The sequence below is a fragment of the Gekko japonicus genome, unplaced genomic scaffold (assembly GCF_001447785.1).
Source record: "Gekko japonicus isolate JY-2015 unplaced genomic scaffold, Gekko_japonicus_V1.1 scaffold1771, whole genome shotgun sequence".
Lineage (NCBI taxonomy): Eukaryota > Metazoa > Chordata > Lepidosauria > Squamata > Gekkonidae > Gekko > Gekko japonicus.
In genome coordinates, this window is record NW_015160266.1 from 263,538 (window position 1) to 282,621 (window position 19,084).

General features: G+C 42.6%; 1 protein-coding gene across 1 annotated transcript in view; it reads left to right on the forward strand.

The window, feature by feature from the left end:
• Window positions 1-2,141: 2,141 nt before the first annotated feature.
• The window catches only part of RNF32 (ring finger protein 32), a 19,471-nt gene continuing 2,528 nt past the window's right edge, over window positions 2,142-19,084 (forward strand). Inside the window, exons 1-6 of the mRNA XM_015415077.1 lie at window positions 2,142-2,162; window positions 2,714-2,984; window positions 5,460-5,602; window positions 8,701-8,733; window positions 10,862-10,986; window positions 13,152-13,260. Of these exons, the coding sequence (XP_015270563.1) occupies window positions 2,142-2,162; window positions 2,714-2,984; window positions 5,460-5,602; window positions 8,701-8,733; window positions 10,862-10,986; window positions 13,152-13,260 (702 nt within the window). The remainder of the gene's footprint in view (window positions 2,163-2,713; window positions 2,985-5,459; window positions 5,603-8,700; window positions 8,734-10,861; window positions 10,987-13,151; window positions 13,261-19,084) is intronic.

Here is a 19,084-nt window from a genome sequence, read left to right on the forward strand (position 1 = left end):
TGGTTTCCCACACCCCCCCCCCCCCCCCCGCTTAAACAGTAAAGTTCGCTTATGTTTGTCTTTTCGGGGAAGAATCCCCTCTCCCCCCTTGCTCCCCGCGGGGTGGCTTTCGGCTTTTTTCAATGTTCTCGCTTTAACTTAACTCACAGTTCAATGGCAACATAGTTTTCAGTTCACTTTAAGTACCAAATTGCTTGATCACCCGGCGCTTGATCCAGTGTGCGCTTCTAGTTCCATTAGGAAACTCCATAGCAGGACTGTCGGGGCATGAATCCCCCCCCTCACCGGCAGGATCGCCGGAGGGGAAGCCTTCTAATGCCCCATGGCTTGGAGCCCCCTCTGCTACCTATTTTTGCAAATTCTTCAAACAGTGCCTTGTAGAGAATGCCCTTCCAAATCTTCCCCTGCCCAGGAGGAAGGTAATGCAGCATAGGTGATCTAGGATGGTCTCGTAATGTTTCTGGAACATGCCAAAGATGATTCTGCTGACTCTTTCTTGGACTTCATTGATGGGGTGTTGCAAAACTAATGTTGCAAATTCCATGATGTTGGAGGTTCTAGCAGGGGGGCGCAGCTATCGTAAACCCTTGACTGGAGAATGGTACACTCCTTCTATCTGGGATGGTCGTCCTCCAATGGAGCTCGCAGCTTCGGGAGGGACGCACATGGAGCAGTGAAGGAGGAAGGGAACAGATCATCTGAATCAACCATGGCGATCAGTGAGGTGACAGATGTCATTTATGCCCAGTAAATCCAGACTTGTTATCCATTCCCAGCTTTCTCAGCAAGCATTCCACTATATCCACCTGGCTTATCGCCAGATGCCTTGGGGAATCAGACTTAAGTAGCTGCACCCAAAGAGCGGATAAGATTTGAAGAGGCTTCGCTTCATGTAATGCCATAGAGTCCACTCTCCAAGGCAGCCATTTTCTTCAGGGGATCTGATATCTGTGGTCTGGAGTTCAGTTGTAATTCCAGGAGATCTCCAGGCCCTGCCTGGAGGCTGGCAACACTATTTGCAAGAGTATTTTAGTGTTTCATACAGTAAAATCAAGCAGCAAAGTGTATTGAAAGTGCATTGTTCAGTGTGTTTCAGTGGAACTTGCAACTCGGCCTGGCGCACATGCTTCCTTGGATGCAAGTCATATTGATGTCAAGCAATAATTTCATACTTCCAAGGAATTGGCAAACCACCTCTGAATGTCCCTTGCCTTGAAAACCGTATGGGGTCTCCATAAGTCAGCTTTGACTTGAAGGTACTTTCCTCCACCAAGTAAGTATACTTAAAAACATATATCAGTGTGGTTCATACTCCAAAAGCGTATCAAAAAATGCGAGATTTGTACTCAATGCAAAGCAAAGAGTAAGTGTGGAGGACATTCCTGTCAGATACCATAACTGAGTGCAGAGTTGGTAGCCGCAGATGGTTAGAAGACTGAGCAAAAACGTTTCACATTTTAGCTTGTGGGGAATAAAGAACAGCTGCTGGCTGGTCTATTCATGCTTTGAATTTCAGGAGAGAGAGAAAAAGTGTTAAGTCAACAGCAGACTTCTATTCTGGGGACTTCATTGACTATGTAATTCAGAGTGTCTCCAGTTGCCTACATTTTCTGAGAAAGGTGAGGAGCTTTGGGGTTTGATCTCATGACTCCATTTTGTGTGTGAGATTCTTACAAACCGTACAAGACACCCAGACACAAGGTAAAGTATTAAATCTCTGACGAGGAGCTCAGAACAAAAGTGAGGCGTGGATATACTTTTATTTTAGAACACATCACAAGTTCCCCTTGAGGTCTGTTCACCTAAGCCTCCTTCTCCAGTCATTTTAGCCACTGCATGTTGGCATTTAAATCAACAAAATATATATGACTGTTGTGTTCTGTGGGGATTGGCCGTGGCACTAGAACCCCCACACAGCCTAATAGGCCGATCTGCCCCGCCATGCCCCCATGGCAACATCAGCACTTTGACAGTGTGCTCCACATACTCCCCATGTTTTGTATTGGCATGTCCACTAACTCCTCTAGCATTTTGTATTTGTTGTTTTAGGACTACAAGCATTCAGCTATCAATAGTTCAAATCAGGGGAGCATCGCTTGGTTTCGAACATCAGGAAATCATCACTGCCTCCAGTTCCAGTAATGCAAAAGAAATACTACAAGGTGCATGGATCCTATGGTTGTAAAACATGCTAAAAGATGTAGGCATTAAAAAAGGCATTATGAATAAGCTTTCTTAATGTATATAATATATTGTCTACGAGCATTATTTCTTTAATGCACAGTTTCTTTGGAAGGCAGAAGTAGCCTTAGGTTGTGTTTTTAATTATACAGAAACAAAATCTGTTTAGGCATGCCAAACTTTTATAGTGTATAATGAGTTTATTGCACATAATAATTATGGGTTCGGTAATTAAAAGTTTAAAAATTGCTGCTATTTTATTTAATATAAATGATAAATCAAAGATTTCTCTTGCCTTTATATAAGTTAAAGTTAGGATGTGTCAAGAAACATCAATCTTAGGTTTCATATTATGGTAATTGTATATTAGTAAGACTTCAAGCATGGGAGTAGTTATGGGCTTTATAAAGCCTCTGTCAAGTTAAAAAAACATCATTGGCTGAGGGCTGAATTTCTTTTGTTGTTTAATATGCTGTACATAACGTACACATACAGGAGTAATTTATAATAATAATTATGAAACTTTATTTAGGGGAGTTCCTGCAAACAAGAATCTGTAGCGCTTACTGCTGTGGCATTACAAGACCACATTTTACATAATCTTCAGCTCAAGAATCTTTCATTAGCCGATCATTTTAAATCAAAGGCACAGAATAAAAAGAACGCATACAAACCTGTGAACAAAGGGAACGTCAGAGCATTAATAGATACCGGACTGAGAAAAACAGGTAGTCACCAACAAGAAAATGAAGACCCAGAACAAGAATATGTCCTCGATCCTTGTCCTCAGCCTCTTACATTAGGTAAATCATCATGCTCCAGTATGTCATTTTTGCTTATTGTGAAATTAATCAGATAGATGCTGTTTCCATATATATATGAAGATGTTTCCATATATATGAAGATGTTGTTTCCCATGCTGCAATTTAGCACATGAACTTAAGAAGAGCCCTGCTAGATCTTCCAGTCAGGTCCCTGTAGTTTGGTCTCCAGCATTCTGTTTCCAACTGTTGGCCAGTCAGATGCTTCGGAGCAGATTGCAAGCAGAGTGTGATGGCAACAGCACCTGTATTACCTGTCCTGGGTATTTACTATTCAAAGGTATAGTGTCTCTGATCGCAGAGGTTCTATGTGCAAGAAACTTTGAAGACATAGGCACAATTCATCCATTCCCCTTCCCTTTATCTGTGCACGCAGTATGGCTGGTGGTGTGGGAGGAGCGTGCTCACATGGGCATACCCAATGTGTGTACCTAGGGATAGTCACAGGTAAGCAGCAGTTTTCTTGAATGATCATTCAGAATTGTATTTGAATTGTCACTGAGATAATAGCATCGGCTCCTGGGCAATTATTGCTTTTGCAAAAGACAGTTTACTAGTCTGGGCATAGTATTTGTACTTAACCTTTACCTACCCTTTGCTCAAAATTGTACAAGTTAATTTTTCATAATGATTTGGAGGCAAACCTATGAATTACGCCTGTAGTTAAACACCTTCTTCAAATCAAGAAATAGACATGCCTTAGAATAAAATGCATGGATGCGGGAATTTGGAATCCTGCCTCAGGAAACAGGAGTTACAGAGGCAACACATAATGGTGTTACGAGGTAACATGTTATATTATCTGACTAACAATCAGGAAAACCTGCCCAGCCTCCATCCACTTTTACCGTTTTCCCACTTTGTAAATTTCTGCATCACTGTCATTAACCCATTCGTAGAACTTTGTTAAGTCAGCTTTATATTTCTTTCCTCATTTTACTCTCACTCAAACTACTGTTTTCAAAAGCTGTGATTCTCCACTGCAAGACAGTGCAGTCCTAACAGTTGTAAGATCATCTGAATGGTGTCTGCTGGATAATGGCCCAGGTACTAGAGGTGTGAGAGGTATGATGGGATTTGTCACTGGCAAGGAGATCAATAGTTGCATTGTCTGGAAAAGGAACAGCCATGAATGATGCCCTTTTGTTATTTACATTCCTAAGAGCATGGTTGTGTCAACAACAAAAAATGCTGGATGTTTCACATTAGCCCAAAGTTGAAGAGATCTGTGGTAGGATTCTACCTCAGGGTAGCTGAATCAAGTTGAACGACTGCCTAGTCCAATCCAAATTACCAACACAAATTCTAACGCAGTCAGATTATTTAGCCCCAGACCGTGGAACAAGTTGTTACTGTTGTACAGTATCAAAAAAAAAAGAAAATCATTATAATATATAAGATATGAGAAAGGCTCTCTCCAAACCATTGAGATCGGCCAGATCTTCCATAAATGACAGCACGAGCCCTTCAAAGAACACTCTGTTGAATTGGTTTGATGACTGAGTCGCTAGCTGGAGGAGTGAATTCTGACAGGACAGATTAATCCTGGGTTTACATGTCAGTCTGCATTTAAGTACCATCTGTGCATTTTCCAAAAAATGCAGGGTGCTTTCTATGCTGCAGTAGGTATGACAATTAAATAAAGGGATATGATTAGAAATCTACAGAACTAGATGTTATGATCTATCTGATTGTGATTCTGGGTTTTGCTTAACACCACCCAGCTCTCAGCTGGTAGTTTTACTAATGACTTTCATAGGTACCGCTTGGATGGGAAAAATACAGTTTATCTGCTAAATTCTTATCTTAAATGGCATGTCTGTCTATCTGAACAAGTAAGGCTTAAGGGTAAATAAAAATGAATGAATGTCCTGTGTCCCTCATGTATTAAAATGATAAAATACAGGATAGAGTGCAATCATGTACATTGTTAACATTATCATGATTCTCTCTGTGTCTGATTATTAATGAATTTTAACACAGTGAATGTAAAACATGAATATCAGATTTAAAGGTTGGTTTGAGTGTGTATCAGCATGTGTATCTCTGCATAGGCACTCACGTTGCCCATATATTTAGGAGTTATATTGTCTAAGACCAAATTTTCTTTTTGGCTTCCAGTTTGGGATGCCAGCCTGTCTGTTTCCCCATAAACTTTGCCTAGCATGATTCATGATTTTGATTGCTCAGTAAGACATCTAAACTTGGGACATTTAAACCTCAAACTCATGGACTGGCTATCCATTCTGACAATCTGGAATTTTGACAGATCACTTAATAGCATATGAGCAACATTAATGATTCTCTCAAAGCTTGTCTTTAAAGAACTCCAATGAGTAGCTAATGAATATAGATATAAAGCTTTTAAAATATACTTGGTAATGGAGATGCTTAGATAAAGTAAAAATAAATGTTTTAAAATGTGCTCCATTACTACATTTTGGGCTTCACTTATAGCTCAGAAACTTGGCTTGGTGGAGCCTCCTGCATTTCCACTAACAACAGATGAATGGGAGCATGTGAAGCAACGATCCATAAAACAAGGAGATTCTGTACACCCTTGTGCCATATGCAGAGAAGAATTTGCACTTCAGCCACAGGTATTCTTTGTTCTTGTCAAGAGCTAGGTACAGTCAGAGTCCAGAGTCAGTAATCAATGTCAGTCCAAGTCAGGGTTCCAGAACTCAGACAAGGCAGAGTCATTCAGTCCAGACTCATACACAAAAGTAAGCAAGTCCGAGATCCAAATCCAGTCCAAAGGTCACTGGAGCAAAGCAGAGTCAGGAGCTGTGGTTGCAGAGTTCACTGGGTGATGACTTGCTGCTTCCACATCAAGCAGTCTCCCTTAACTGGCTTTTATAGGCCTCTGCTGGAAGGGCTTACTTGCAGCCAGCTGCTTGGGAGTAACCCTGCAGCTGCTCATCATCAGCAAGCAGCTGGTGTCGGGCCAGGAGACATGCGCTTTGTCTTCTTTCCTGAAGCTCCATTCTAAGCCTTCATCTCCATGCACAAAGGGTGTGAGTGAAACTGGAGGGCTGGTAACCAGTGCTCCCTCTAAGCTATGGAGTCCTGTGAGCAAAAATTCTACTTTGTAAGCTACTGGCATTAAAGTTGTGAGTGAGCAATTTGGCTGTTTCATAAATTAGTTTGCTCTGGAGCCCTCCTTCCTCAGCTAAAACAAAAATGTGTGAGTCAGAGGCTAGAAAACTGTGAGCTAGCTCACACTAACTCAGCTTAGAGGGAGCACTGCGTAACGACCACCTGGGTTTCATCTGTTGGAAGGGGCTGGTGGCTCTGCATCAGCTTTCAGCTGTGAACTGTGCCTAGCCTGCAGTTCATCTTCTTGCTTGCCAGCTTCTGCTGATTCAGAGCAGGATTCCTCTTCTCCTGTGAATTCCTCCTCCCCTGACTGACTCACGACAGTCCTATAGTAGATACTTTGTTTACCTAAGAATAGCCACCTTTCTTGCAAAGTAAAGTTTAAATATGTTGGACTGCTGACTACAATCACTGTCTATAACAAGCACCACATCCAGTTTAGAGAAGCTAATTGAAGATTACAGTGTTTTACTCCTTTGGGTTGAATTGCATGGTCTCTCTAGGCCAAACTAGATGTAACAGCATCTGAAAGGTATCCCATATAACTGGACAAGTGGACATCCTATGACCATCCAATCCTGTCACTGCTAATGTGGAGTGTAAGGGAGCTGCACAGCAGTCCACCTCCTGTAGGCTGGAAACCAATAGGCCCCAACCACCCCAAAGAGTTCTGCAGGTCTACATTGTGTGGCTGTAATAGTGGCTGAGAAGTATTGTTTCTTCACCCCTGTCACTGTCCCAGGGTAGGCTTTAAAATGAGCTTTGACCCATGCCTTGTCAGGTTCATCACAAGTCTTTCTCCAGTGTCACTGAAACAGTTTCCCTTGTCTTTTCATCATCTGCAGCCCATCAGTAAACCAAGGGCTGCCCAGGCTCATAGACATGAGAGAGGTAACCTAGGAGCAATCATGTCAGTTGTCGGAGTCATTTCTTCAGTACTGTACCAAGAACACACTTCTGCATTCTTATATAGACACCTTAAGCTACTAGAAATAGGCCAGGTTTAGGCCTCATCATACCTCCAGAGGTAGGGCCTTTCAGTTCCTTTATGTTCCTACATTTCCCTTCATCAAGCAGGCATGTTCTCATCTAATTCCAGGCCTCAGTACCATTGCACATCTCTGATGCAACAGTGTTGACCCATAGCACCTCATCTATATGATATTTTGAGTCATCATGCAAGTGACACCATTACAAGACATGGTTTATTACCATGTGGGATTCCATGGCTATCACTAATTTGGTAATGGAGTACATTGAACAAAAATGTACTTCTGTGAAAGCACATATCTTTCTAGACTCAGCAAAAAATACAGGCAGTCTAGTTGGTTTCCTTTCCATCCGACTATTGGCTGCTAATCGTTTTGTGTCTGCCAGCTAAATAGGACACACTGCATTCTTCATCTTCACTGTTTCTGCAGTACTTCTTGCCATAATTTTCTATTTTTTAATTGAAGGCAATATTTTTTGCCTGACTAGAAATCACTTATGATTATTCAGAATTTGGATCATATAAGGAAGAATTTCATAATGCTTGCAAGCACTCATTTAAAAAATGCTAAGAAGCACTATCTTCTTGAATTCGAGTATTTTTGAAACGAGGAAAATTTTAACGCCCACTGACAATGAATAGAAATCACTATTTTTATTCTTTTACAGCTACTGCAATAAAACCTTTTTACATCTCTGTCCTAAACATCTGTAATAATCATTTATGTCAACAACAGTGGGTGACATTTTGCTTCTTTGGTGGCACAATAAGACATAAGTATGTCCAACCTAAATGTTTATTTATCAGTGTAGCAAGATTTATTTAAGTTGTTGAACACTTTCCCATTTAAAATAATAAAACTTGGATGTAAATAATTGTGCAGCTGTTTACCTATGCCTGATAGGGCTTTAGATTTACATTTCTTTTACAGCACCCCACCCTTTCCCCCGTGTCATATTGCAAACTACTTCTGAAACTTAGGAAGTTTCAAAAGTAGTTAGGTTGCCCTGCAAATTCTGTCTCTTGGTTTCCTACTACAGGCCCCGGTCACACAGCAAAGTTGCCGTGGGAGAGGCACGGATGGTGGGCGGATTATCCGGGCGCGATCACACCCCAACATCTGGGAAGTGGAGCGCACCCGTGGCTTACCGCCGACAATGCGAGTTAAAAGACTAGTACCTCCCAGGTACTAGTAAACGTTTGCCATGGGCTGCCTCCAGACTCCCATAGTGTGATCGCACCGGCGCACGGCATTCCCCTCCGGTCCCTCGTTTACCTGCCGGCGCCGAGAGAAGGACCCGTGGTGTGCCGCCGGCATGTCTGATCGCGTAATCGCGGGTCAAACTGCGCCGGGACAATTAGCCACGCCTCCCCCCCGCGCGATATCCGGCCCGTGTGAACGGGGCCATTGTTTACTTTAGCAAAATTGCTTAAATACAGTTGGGAAATTCTTTTGTAGACATAAAAATCTAACTCTTGCAATTTTCTGTTTTTGTAATGAGAACATCTCCTTATTTGCCATGCTTTGGGTATTCAGTAGTTGTTACCATGGAATACATTTTCTGAACATCTGTAAGTTTCAAGGTAGTTTCATTTTTCTCCGAACAGGTGCTTCTGTCATGTTCACATGTGTTTCACAGAGTAAGTAAACCCCCTTGTAAGCTATTTAAAGTAAAATGTGCAGCATATCAGTCTTTTAACTTGCACTTTGTTGGTTAATATAAATTAAATTGTTGGAACCGTTTGAAACACAACAGACAGGGGGAAGGGCTGTGAGAAGTCAGGGGGAACAGGGGATAAACAAGAGAGAAATCTCCTCCTCCTGGATGCTTGGAGTCCTTACAGGCTTGAGGCAGCAATGTTACATCTCTAAGTTTGTTTTCTTCCCCCCGCCCCCTTAACTGACTCAGCTGCTGTCAAGATTCCATGCCTCCTATTGTATGCACAACCCTCATCAGGCCTTGGGGGAGGAAATCAGGGGTCATTTGGGGGGGGATGCGGGGGGACGCCATCCCCCCGGGTGAGGTGCGGGAGGGCGGGGCCTGGAGCTCCCTGCTGGTGCCCGCTGGAGGTCGCCGCCGGCTGTGGGGAGGACACACTTCTGGTGATGTCAGGGGGTGTGGCATATGCTAATGAGTTATGCTAATGAGTTCCCCTAGCTCTTTTTCTACGAAATGACCCCTGGAGGAAATATTTTATTTTTAATGTACAGATATTTTTTGGCATGCCTGTGAGGTCCTCGAATATGCAGAAACTCCAGCCTTCTCAGAGGGCGGACTGCTTTTGGTTCTGTAGTGAAAGGATTCATGAACATACAAAGCTGCTTAATACTAAGCCAGACGTTTGGTCCATTGAGCTCAGCACTGTCTACTGTAATTGGCAGCAGCTCTCCAGAACCACAGGCCGCAAAAGGTCTTTCCCAACACTTGCCACCTGAGATGCTTTGAATCAGAGATGTCACAGGCTTTCTGCGTACAAAGCAGGTGCTCTACTACTGACTCACTGAATCATAGATTGCTGTTAAAGGGAACAAATCAGGGGTCAAAATCTCCCATGTCAAGATTCTATAAGCCCTCTGCAGCTTTAACAAGCCTGTTTCTCTCTAGCTGACACTCAGCTAGCCAGCATTTTATATCTCCGGTAATGTAATGCGGTGGCTCAAGTGGTTAAGACGCTGAACTGCAGGCTGTAGAAGATCAGTAGTTCAGCAGTTCGAGACCCGAGGGTGCCGCATGATGGAGTGAGCTCCCGTCCCTAGTTCCAGCTCCTGCCAACCTAGCAGTTCGAAAGCAAGAAATTGCAAGTAGATAAATAGGTACCACTTCGGTGGGAAGGTAATAGCGTTCCGTGCGCCTTGGTGTTTAGTCATGCCGGCCACATGACCATGGAAACGTCTTCGGATAGCGCTGGCTCTTCGGCTTTGAAACGGAGATGAGTACCGCAACCCTAGAGTCGGACTCGACTGGCTTTCGAGCAAGGGAACCTTTACCTTTAATGTAATCAGTCTTCATTAGGGGTTTTGCTTGGTTTTTCTTTGTTGGTTTGCACATCATCCTGATGTGTGGCCAAGTGTTCTTACTTGCTCAGGGGTCTCCCCATTTTGTCTATAGATTTTTTGCTACTTTGGTGACTGGCATAAGCCACTCGCTTCTCTATTACGTAAAGCAATAATAGTTCAGGTATAATCTTTCACGATGGGTCTTTTATCTTTTTTGAAAACATAATAGTTTGTATACATAAGAACATCGCAAATATTGTACTGTCAGGGATGCATCTAGGTATGTGCTTTTAGGTCAAAGGACATTCAGCATATGTAATTGAGTGTAACATTGAATCCCTTAATTGTTGATAAAATAGCAAAAAAATTAGCTCGTCAGAGTTAACAACAGGTAGCAAATAGCTTCATCAGCTGTTCTATTAGAGCAATTCATATAGCCATGAAAGAACAAATTCTGCTTTCTAAATATAATATAAAGTCGTTGAGCAGTCTCATTTCTGCACGGTGCTCCACCCAGTTCTGATAAGGATGGCACACGGCTTATAGAGAACATGGAAGAACCAAGAGCTGGTCAAGAAAGACAGAGGTTGCTCCTCCCCCCAGCTGTTATTTTGGAATGATATCTTTCTAGACTTTTGTGTTGTGTATCCTCCCTTTCTCCTGTTGCAGGTTATCATGCTTAGCACACTGTATCCCCCAAGTTTTGTGAATAAAGCTGGAAAAAAAACCATTTCAAGCAGATTTAAAGTAAAAACCGTGTTATTTTTCTAGGCATGCCTGAAAGCTTTTGAAAGATTTGCAGGTAAAAAGACCTGTCCAATGTGTAGAAAGATCCAGTATCAAACTCGAGTAATTCATGATGGAGCACGCCTATTTAGAATAAAGTGTGCTACAAGGTAAGGATGACTGGCAAATGACAAAACTGTTTTCACTGAGAAACGTTTGTTGAAAAGCCTGTATTTGTAGGAGATACTATGCGGTGATGGGTGTTGTGTTAAATCTCGAGAATTAGAGGATGGCTCTTGTGGTCATCCCCCCCCCCCCATTTTATGTGTATTTCAAGAGTTATAGAAAACCTTCTATGCAAATGTTTATGGGGAAACTAGAGATTTAGGAGTTGCTTTTCGGGGAGTGTTTGCAAGTGATGGTGATGAATTTGCTAGAGTGGTGGAGGGGGTGGGGTTGCAATTCCCCAGCATTCAAAATAATGAGATGCTGGAATTTAATATTTCCCCCCGCAAATAAGCATTGGTGAGTGCTATGCAAAGTGTGGCTCTGTACATGTCAAAGGTTAGTGCTTGTGACATCACTTGAAGCCTCCAATATAACTCCTTCTAACCCATTGTCATTTGTGTACTTTTTAAAGTATAATTTTAAAAAAATTAAAAACACTGACAGTTCATTTTCTGTACTGCAGCATGGAGGTTCTCAACAGCTTCCTGGAGTTTGGAAGAGCCATAAAAATGTCATTAACTATAGAATATTTAGTAGTAATAACCAATGCTCCCTCTAAGCTGTGGAGTCCTGTGAGCAAAAATAATTCTACTTTGTGAGCTACTGACATTAAAGTTGTGAGTGAGCGATTTAGCTACTGCATAAATTAGTTTGCTCTGAAGCCATCCTTCCTGAGCTAAGACAAAAATGCGTGAGCCGGAGGCTAAAGAAACTGTGAGCTAGCTCACACTATCTCAGCTTAGAGGGAACACTGGTAATAACTGGTACAAAAATCAGTAACAGGGGCCATTTCTACATGGGTTATATGGGTCCCAGGTTTAATGCTGTTGGGAGACAGAGCAGGGGGTTTCCTGCTTCCCACAGCACTGTGGTGCATTTTCCAGGTTTTCCCAGCTTTTCTCCGATCTTTCTCAAACCTGCTTTGCTCCGAGGCTTTAGGAAATACTCCAGTAAAGCGTAGATGTGTGGGTGATCTGAATTTTCCACCCACATGACAGCCATTTCCCCTAACACTGCCCCTGTGGAAGCCATTCCCTCCCTACCATTTTTTTTTAATCAGCACTTTCATATTGTTACACTGATCCATCATTGTAACAGTAAGTGTCACAGGTACTCTGAATCCCTAGGTTTCATTTTTTAAAAATGTCTCTAGTCCTTCCCATTGCAGAGATATAAGGGGAAAGACATATCTTTGCAATGGAAGGGGCTACAGTAGAGTTAATTTGTAAATGAAATCTGGGGATTCAAAAAGCCTGTTACACCTATTGGTACAATGATATATCACTATAACAATATGAAATTTCTGGTCCTTTTAAAAAAATTGTAAAAGCCTCAGTAGCTTGGGGGGATGGACAGTGCTGGGGCAGAGAACCTGCCCTGTGGAAGGCCCATTGCCCCTGCACTTTATCAGCAGCCACATCAGCAGTGGGAAGACCACACAACCCAGGATGCTTATGGGAAACACCTAAGACTTTCAGAGTAGGACTAACTTTTGTAACTGTGAGATAACTTGCTGTAGTTGAGTAAAGAAAGAAAATGAAGGGGCTAGTGCCAATGAATTCTGAAATCAGAGTTGCAGCCTTACATCTGCTGAGCACTGTGGGTCCTGGACAGCCATCTCAGTGGTGAGCTGTTCTTTTAAAGTAGCCACCACCACCTACAGAAATAGACCACTGTGGACCATTAGACCTGCTTATAGGCCAGTGTGCCGTGGTGGTTAGTGTCCGTTCAGGATTTGGGAGACCTCATGTTCAAGTCACTGTGATGCCATGAGAGCTTATGCTGTATTGACCTTGGGTCAGTCACACACCCTTAGCTGAAACAACCTCACTTGGCTGTTACAAGGAGAAAGTGTAGGAGAGGGTGATGATGAAACCTGCCTTGGGTCCTCACTGGGGAGAAAGTCAGGGTATAAAGAACATGAATAAGTTATTACAGGCGGCAGCTTCCACAAGAGCAAATGTAAAGCCTCCACCTGAAACCCGTATTTCTAGATTTTATACATTGTGTTGGTCTCTAAGGTGCCACTGGACGCATCTCTAGGCTGTTCTAGATTTCACTGCAGCTGTTTGAACCCATAAACAATCTGTAATATTTTGTCCCTCAGAATTCAGGCTTGCTGGAGAGGGTACATTGTTAGAAAATGGTATAAGAATCTGAGAAAAACAGTGCCTCCAAAAGATCCCAAATTGCGGAAAAAATTCTTTGAAGAAAAGGTATGTGGGACATTTTTAGCTCTGGCTTATCTACCTCTTCTTCCTTCTTGAAATTTTTATGGTATTATAAAAATAAGTCAAAGGTCAGCTAATTATTCAAAATAAAGGATACCTTTCTGATTATAACAGGAACCTTTGTATCTTTATATGGTGTATTAGCAGTATAGTCCCTCTCTTCTGTATATGACAAAATAGAAGTTTAACCTCAGGCTGAAGTGTTCTTTTGCTTTTGTCCTTGGTAGCAACTAGTAGGAGAACTTATAAATACTTTAAGTGTTTCAGGTTTTAAGCTTGAACCATTTGATTTGTGATGTGAAGAACCCTCCTTGCAGTCCGCTGCACCTGAGATTCTTCTACGAGGTCCCATTTAAAATAACTTTTGTCGGGTAGCCGTTCGGTGTGTACAAGGCTGCCAATGGCACAAAAAAAAAAATTAATGACAGTGTTGATGCTACAGCATAAGAGACATGAAATAGGCACAGTGAACCCAAATGTTCTTAATATTTATTACTGCACAGTATTTTTATACTCCTTTAAACCTTCCATCCATAACAACACTCAAACCAGGGGGGGGGGGATGATGATCAGAATCCATAACCTTGGCTGAATGTTTCTTCCAATCTGAACTCTTTATTTTCACCTCTCACATTTGATTCATGTTACTCTTCGGATGTGCTAGAATTACCATGAGGACTTTGCAGTAGTAGTTGCAGCTAATGCGTGGTTCCCTCACCAATCAGAGCATAGTTCAAAGGGCCCACGAGTGCTTTGCTCAGTCACAGTAAATACCAACTCTCACCATGCGAGGGCCCATGCAAACAAGGTATTTCCCTAACAAAACTGATAGGGTGTAAAACCACCTCGAGGTGACTTTATCACATCAAGAATTGTAACATGTTAATCAGGGATCAGTCTTTATCCTAAAAGGAAGCTTGTACAAGTTGGCTGAGGAACTGAAGATTTGTTGAATACAGAGAGGATGTTGAGATAAAGCTATTATACACCTGGCCACCATCCAGGGTGCACACACAAGCCCCACATGAACAGACTTCTACGTATGTTTTGTAGGTGGGGTAAGGAATGTTCAGGCCTCTTAGCCTCCACACACATACACACAGAGAGAGAGCACAAAAAATAGAAGAACATTAGGAATGGGGAGAGCCATTTTACCTTTCAAATTCAACTTCCTTGTCTCTAACCCAGGCTGCACAACTGAAGTTAACTCAGGGGGCCAGTGTTACAGGAAAAAAAGAGCAACAATTGCCTTCAAGAGGATCACATTTATACGTTAACAGTAGAAGAGCATTTGTTGCGGTTTTAACTCATTGTTTTCTTTTTGACCATGCCCTTTCTTCTTTGTACAGCCCCATGGAAAACTCTTCTCTCTGTGTAGCTCCATAGGTCTCTCTCAACTCCTTTGTTAACCACCCTTCATTTTTTGCATTATCATTTTTTGCATTTCTGTCTTCCCTCTGGATCATCACAGATCTTCCCCCATCCCAGACAGTTACAGCTCCCCCCCCTTTTTCCCATTTCCTCACCTTGTTCCTTTGCAGATTAAATAAGAGCCAAGCAGTTGGATTTTTCTATTCCAGTCTGCCCAGCAGCCTTGTTCTAATACATTTTGTGAATGGATGGATGAGAACAAACATGGTCACCTATTTACATGCCATTCTATTCAAGGACTGGTAAATGAAAAGCAGTAGTGTTTCTCTTTCAAAAAGAAGAGCAAAGCTTCTGTAGCACTGGGGCAATTTGTTGTGATTCACATAAGGGCACACAGCACTCCACTACACGTATAGAGTAAAATATAGATTTTTAATATGAAGCTTGCGTCACACTCTGCCCATTTCCAGTTTTTGCAGCTTTTATCACAGGGCACCCGATGTTCCTGAGCCTGCAGGCAATTCTGGAAGTTTGAGAAGAAGTAGTGGGCATTGTTACAAAACCTCTGCCGTAGGGGCTGAGCTAATCACAAAATGGCTTATCGTGGTGCATTTCCCTTGCAAAACCAGTGCTTCCCTCTCTTTGTCATTCACCACCTTTTCCCTTCTCCACTGTTAGCCAATCACGCCAGGCTCCAGAAAAAGAGTTCCATTGCAGTCCGCTGTAGTTTGTGTGTCAGGCAAACATATTGCTTAGGGAAAGTGACTTAGGTTTGTGTTGAGGCACCATGCGTCAAGTCCCTCAGTTCAGAGGGAACTGGGATTCCAGTGAGGGGCATACTGCCCAACCCTTGACCCATCCTAAAGTGCCCCAGTTTAGCACAGTCAGCTGTGCCGGTTGGTCATTATTGTACCTCTTGCCATACCTGTTGAAGCCAACCTGTAAGCAAGTGGTTGCTAGGAAATGCATTCGTGGGGCACCATGATGCCCACAGGCAACGCATTGGAGATGGCTGCTTTATCAGTTTCCTTGAGGCACTCGGACAGTTCCTGTCAAACATTTGTTTTTAGATATTTAAAGAAGCTTATAAAATGGAAGGTTGTGTTTTTTTTATCTTCTTGCTTCCCAAACTCCTAGTGAACCACAGCAGTTAAAAGAAGCTACAAAGCAGTGGCTGAGTAAACTGTATTAAAATCTATCCACTTCCTTTGGCAGGAACATATAAATCCATTTTGTACTGGGTTTTGGAAAAATCCCACAAAGTTCGGTCCTGTGTTTGAAATGTCACTCCTTTATAAAATACTCCATTGCACTGACAGTGGTACAGTAGCGCTTTTTTACATTAATCCAGTCAAGATCTTACTAAGCTTGATCAAAGAGACTTGGAAAGGTTACTGCAACCAAGCTATGCTAATTTTTAACACCAGTGTATACAGAAAGTGAAGTGCTGCCTAGAATTCCCTGTCTTTGGTAGTGAGTCTCTTTGATCCTTATCTATAAACTATGCTTGTATATGTCATCTAATTGAGGTATGGCCTTTTATTGCTGTAATTAAACCTTTTCAAATGCATCACATTATCTCCAGTCTAGCTAAAAATCCAGACCTTTGCTTAGAACGCTAGGTGCATTATTTGTAAAACAGCAGAGTTTGCTCTTGTGCCCTTCCTTCCTCCCCACATGACTCCTTCCCAAAGTTTTTAATTTAAATCTCGCCAAACAGTATAATGGTCTGGGGAGTTTGTTTAGCCATTTGACTTTATCACATAGAGATGGGCAAACATTCTGTTGCTAACCTGATGTGGCTCCAGGCAGCAAAGCGCGGAGGATATTAAACCAGTAAAAGCTTATCAGCCGATTCATTGATACGTTGTAAATTCCAGCCTTTTCATTTTACTTATAAGTCAACACATTAGTAAGCAATTTGCTGACATAAAGATGGATTGCTTCAGAAGGACTACCCTCTGGTGGCCAAAGTTCACCTCAGTGCTTTTGTGTACCTCTTTATTTAATCGTGTTCTTAGGCGTTGCCTAAAACTTGTGACTGATGGCGCTTTACATGTTGATAAAAATATTTAGAATTCCTCTGCCTGTTCAATATTATTCAACTGGAAGTTCAGGAAGGTCACAAAAGTAGACACAGAATTGATTACCCAAATATAGAATAATTTTCCTGACAACTATTTTGAGGGGGGATAAAAGTCTTCCATTTTTGACTTGGAGAAGTATTACCTGTTAACTGTCCTTTCTTTAAAGCAAAATACCACATATACCATTAGTTCCCAACCCCTTTTTGGTTAAGGAATTTTTATTATCATGATATCCTGCAGAACCTCAGCACCCTATCCTTGCCCCCTCCCACACAAAGGCTTTTTGTAACCAAACATTAGTAAGTTTTCCCCACCATTGCACTTTAAGGTTAACCTTTACATTCCAGAACCAATGACAGGACGACAACCCTGCCTATATACACCATCTATCTATATAAAGAAAGTCCCCTCACCGTAAAATCAACACCCAGGCCAAACCGCTGGACCTAGAAACACAAAATTCAGGGAGAACACTCCTACCACGACGTAGATGCTCACTAAGAAGGGCGTCAAAAGGGGTAAAATGTGCTCACCCCATTGATTCCTATGTGGCTGCCAGGCTGCTGCCTCCTTGCACCCCCCGTTCTCTGACTGGTCAGCTGCAGAGCTCAATGTTCTAAGGTTTAAAAAAAAGGTTACAAGAAACTGCACAGAGCTAACGAGAGTTGAGGAAATCAGGAATGGCCAACAACCACCTGTGAGGTGCAGTAATGCTGCTGGCCCAGCCTCTCTGATGGCTTCCAACATGCTCCCCCCACCTCCTCCACCTAACAGGTGGTTGTCTGTCAGGTGCAGCAATAGGTGCAGGGTGCTTAAAGCCACAAGGGAGCCCACCCCAGCAGCAATGCCTTAGTGATCCTGCTAGCCCTGCATCCACAGTGCCTTCTAATACTCCTCCCCCTCCCACACTGGACAGGTAGCTGCCTGTCAGGTGTAGGAGAGGAGGTGGGAGGCTTACAGCCAGCGGGGAGGTTTGCTCAGCAGAATTGCCTTAGCCAGGGGTCATTTGGACCCGAAGTGGGCCAGAGCAATGCTCTGGCAGCCAGTGCCACTCCTCTCCCGTGGGATAGTCTTACTATCTCCCTTGGCAGGGTGGCTGGGGAAATGGAGGTGAGGTGTTTAAAGACGCCTCCCCCCCATTTTTGCTTCAGTTATATAGGCCTGATCCTGAATGGCTTCTTCAAAAGACAGTAGACTAATTCATTTAGCCCCTTAGTAGCCATCACATTTCTCCATCTGAGTGAATCCCTGATTGGTCAAGTTTTTTTGCCACACACACACACACACACACACACACAGAGGGAGGCATACGGACAACTACCCCTGCCCACTGAACTAGCGTACGGATTAGGCCAGATTTAGAGGAAATCCCCATTTGCCTCTGTCTTTGTAGAGTAGGATCTGTTTGCCCGCAGTCCTAAGTTAAACAAGAGTGACTGACTGCTTAGCTGACAACCTTCCACCCCCTGACCTATCTGGTATGGACACTAGGCAGGCAGGCCACTGGGTTGGTGGAACTGCTTTCAGCGGAATGTGCACTTTGGTATACAATCCCTGTGAATGGGACACATTTGAAAGTGCATTTGAGTGCCCATTCCACTGAGAACAATGCATCAAAGGGTAGGCATAGTCTTTATTTGCATATTCAGCTGATCCTTGAGGGGAGCTCATAACTCGGTGGGAAAGGGCACACGCTAGCTTCCAGATTGCATTATTGGTGTTTCAGAAGTTGACTTGAAGCATGTCAATGCACATTCTCTCTCTTTTTTATATATAAGCGGGATTTTTTTTATATACTACAAAAACTACCAAGAAAAAATAGGGATAGGGGAACTACAATTAGGGAGAAAGGAAAGGCAACCCACACTAAACTAAATACCCAAGGTTAGGAGATCATTCCCTGTTAAACTACCATTAGTTTTAAAAAAAGGCTGTTAATAAACAATATGCTTTGTGAGGACCTGTCTTTCTAAGCTTATATGTTAGTTTGTTACTTGTTATGAGAAGATTTCCCGAGCATCTCCTCCAACTCGCTTCATAAAGGCAATTTCCAGAGACCTTCCGCCTTTACATCTACACTAAAACTCTCTAAAATCTTAATGGCTTCTTAGACGTTCACTCCAAATTCTGCAGCTCAGTCTTCCTCTGTCCAAAGGGATAAAACCGCCAGTCTTAAGCCTCTTCCTCTCTGGTCTCGCCCTCGGGGCCCAGTGGCATCTCAAATGTTTCTTGATTGTGAAGGGAAACTGCAGCTCTTTTTTCTCAGCAGGATTTAAGATTACACTTTCTAAGAACCCTTGCAAGGAAGGAGTTAAATCCTTGTAAATCTTTCCTGTTTCTCTTGTGCTTTT